Source organism: Coniophora puteana (genome assembly GCF_000271625.1).
Source record: "Coniophora puteana RWD-64-598 SS2 unplaced genomic scaffold CONPUscaffold_148, whole genome shotgun sequence".
Taxonomy (NCBI): domain Eukaryota; kingdom Fungi; phylum Basidiomycota; class Agaricomycetes; order Boletales; family Coniophoraceae; genus Coniophora; species Coniophora puteana.
In genome coordinates, this window is record NW_006913200.1 from 1 (window position 1) to 2,701 (window position 2,701).

Consider the following 2,701-nt stretch of genomic DNA (forward strand, 5'->3'; position numbering starts at 1 on the left):
GAGCGCATCAAGACGCTCGAAGCCCAGCTCATCGAAGTCAAAGCGCATCGGGACGCTTACGAGCAGCAGAGGAACTCGATTCAGTACGTGTATACCACATCTACATACATGCATACGTCCAACACACGATCAGGTCTTGCTTTGACCAGCTTGCCAGTTCCCTGAAGCATAGCGCGTCAAACCCTGCAGGTGCTTCTATGGTGCCTGGCGGATCCTCGGTTCCAACTCCCGACAAACTCTCGAAGATCGACGACGATGTAGACTGCCTCGGTAGGAGTCTGACGGATATGCGTGCGAACACAAAGGTCCAATACTGGCATCAAAAGGACTACAACGGCTGGGATAAGAAGAAGGTTGGAGACCTGACCAAGTTCGGGCCAACTCCATGGCTCGAAAATACGAAAGGCAAGCCCATTCCCAAGGCTAACGTCAAAGCCTGCAGAGAATCCATGCGCACCCTCTTCATCAAGCACGCGAGGAAGGGAGAGCTCGCATCAAACTGGCGGGCTCTGCCTTTCGATGTTGTCAAGGCTGTTCGTGATGCTATCTACGAGGAATATCCCTGGCTTGCACTATGCGTCAACCACTGGAAGTTCGACATCCTCGGGCGCCACACATTTCCCAACTTCAAACGCACCAAGCTTGACAACGAAGGTAATCTCCTTGTCAAGGGGCCCATCAAACGTCCGAGAGGACTCAAGGCATCGGCAAAACTCAAGGCTGAGGCTACCGCTGAAGGTATTGTCTTTTATATTACTCGTACTTATCATTATGCTATACTAACACTACAAAGGATCTCCTGCGCGTCATCCAGAGCTTGGGGCGCACGAAGAAGCATTGGATGAGTGCATTGACGCGAACTCGGACAGCGAGAATATGGACGAGGCCCTCCATGATGAGACGGCGTATCGTCTCGTTGATGAGGTGGATGGTGTTCCAGCGGCCGCGGATATGGAGGACATTGAGACTGGTAATATTGTCACGCATGACCTCAGTCCCGGGCTCGCCATGGATGACGAGGCTGTTGGTGCTGACGACGCTGACGCTGGTAGTGAGCCCATATATGAACCCGATCCCGAACTCGCCATGGACGATGAAGAATTCGGCCCCGATTCCACCAGCTCACGCTCGCTGTCCCCCTACGAGGCTGATGGGCTAGGTGGCACCGAGACGGCCTCGCCTTCTCTCGAATATGCCAGCGTTGTGCCGCAGCACGTTGAGCCGCAGGGTAATACTATCCGTGAGTTATTGTTTAATTCATGGCTAATACTAACATTGTTGTGTATCTTATTCTAGATATAGTCCATCCTCCCCCTCACCCGACCGATACAGGCATCCTGCAGTCCATGGCCAGCACTGCCGGACTTGTCTCTCTTACTCGCTCGCATGCGAGACAAGGGGCTGAGGGCACCCAACAAGCTCTGCCTCGGATGCTTCCTACGCCGACCATCACGCCGTTAGCTGCCGTTGCTCGCAAGCCATCGAGAGTGAGCGCCGCCTCAACGAACTCCGTTTCAACCGCTGCAACAGCCACCAAGGTTCGGCCATCTGCATCGGCTGCCGTTGCCTCTCGGGAGGCCAGCCAGCCTGCATCTGCAGGTGTCGCTGGCGCGCGTCGTGTCTCCAGGAGGGTCTCGACAGTCGTCACAGCCCCTACAGCTCCTGCTAGCCCGCAGGAGATTAATCAGCCCAGTCTCGGCGATATCTCGATCCAGAAGCAGGCGCCGGCAGGCTCAGGTGCTGGCGGCGTGGATCCGAATGCTGCAGGTTCCAAGAGGGCGAATGCAGCACCTCCAGACAACGTTCCTACTGCCAAGAAGACCAGGAAAACAACAACGCCATCGATGCCAGCTTCTACAGCGTTCCGCTCGAGGGCAAAGGACGCGCTCGAGAATCCTAGGTGAGTGTGCTTATATTCTGTTCAACATGTCTGATACTTATCTACCTACTAGCAAAGCCAAGGTGGCGAAGAGAGCTGCTGCTCAAAAGGAACTGTACGCCGAGCCCGTACCTGGAGCTTTCGACGAACTCGAGAAGGTGGTAAGCCCCGGCAAGGAAAACGTCGTCCCGGCGGTTTCGTCTAGCTCTACAAGCGTCGAGAACACTAGTGAGGCCGTCGACTCCGTGGTCTATCGTACAACCGGGCGCCAGAAGAATGGAAAGTGAGTTTATTCCGTTATTGACAGTACATGTTTCTCATTACTGTATTTTGAGGACTCTCATGGCAATCCGCTACATCGCCTCTGTACCTAGTGGTCAAAACGTCACCGAGCAGGAGGTAGAGAGCATGTACAGCGGTCTTTCTAGGGTTCAGAAATCGGTAAGTGGTTTGATCGCGTATTTTCTTATCGGTGGACTTATTACCGATCTAGAGCTACGCGAACGACGCGAAGCAATTGGTGAGCTTCACGCTCTTACATTGTTTTATTTCTCATACCCTCGTTAGGTGGCTTCTAAGACGTGGAAGACCGAGGCCGATGTCGCCCATGGCACCCGTTTCTAGGAGCACGACGCGCTCTCCCTGTGCTTTTCGGACTTGGCGAGATTTTGACGCTTTGTACTATTATTATCCTGCAGTGCCTGTACCATTTTAGTGTGCGATGCGAGAATAGAAGCGATTCTATTTTTATTCAGGGCGAACGAGCAAATATGAACTGAACGAAATGAGCAGAAAGCATCATAAAATCGCATAATGCGATTT

The 2,701-nt window shown here is 53.3% G+C and overlaps 1 protein-coding gene across 1 annotated transcript; it reads left to right on the plus strand.

Moving 5' to 3' along the window:
* Positions 1 to 197: 197 nt before the first annotated feature.
* CONPUDRAFT_160748 (uncharacterized protein) lies at positions 198 to 2,503 on the plus strand (the record flags this gene model as incomplete). The annotated part of the gene is made up of 7 exons (XM_007777875.1): positions 198 to 738; positions 794 to 1,240; positions 1,303 to 1,900; positions 1,953 to 2,162; positions 2,215 to 2,320; positions 2,373 to 2,399; positions 2,447 to 2,503. The coding sequence occupies 7 exons, from the start codon at positions 198 to 200 to the stop codon at positions 2,501 to 2,503; spliced, it is 1,986 nt and encodes a 661-aa protein (XP_007776065.1).
* Positions 2,504 to 2,701: the final 198 nt, after the last annotated feature.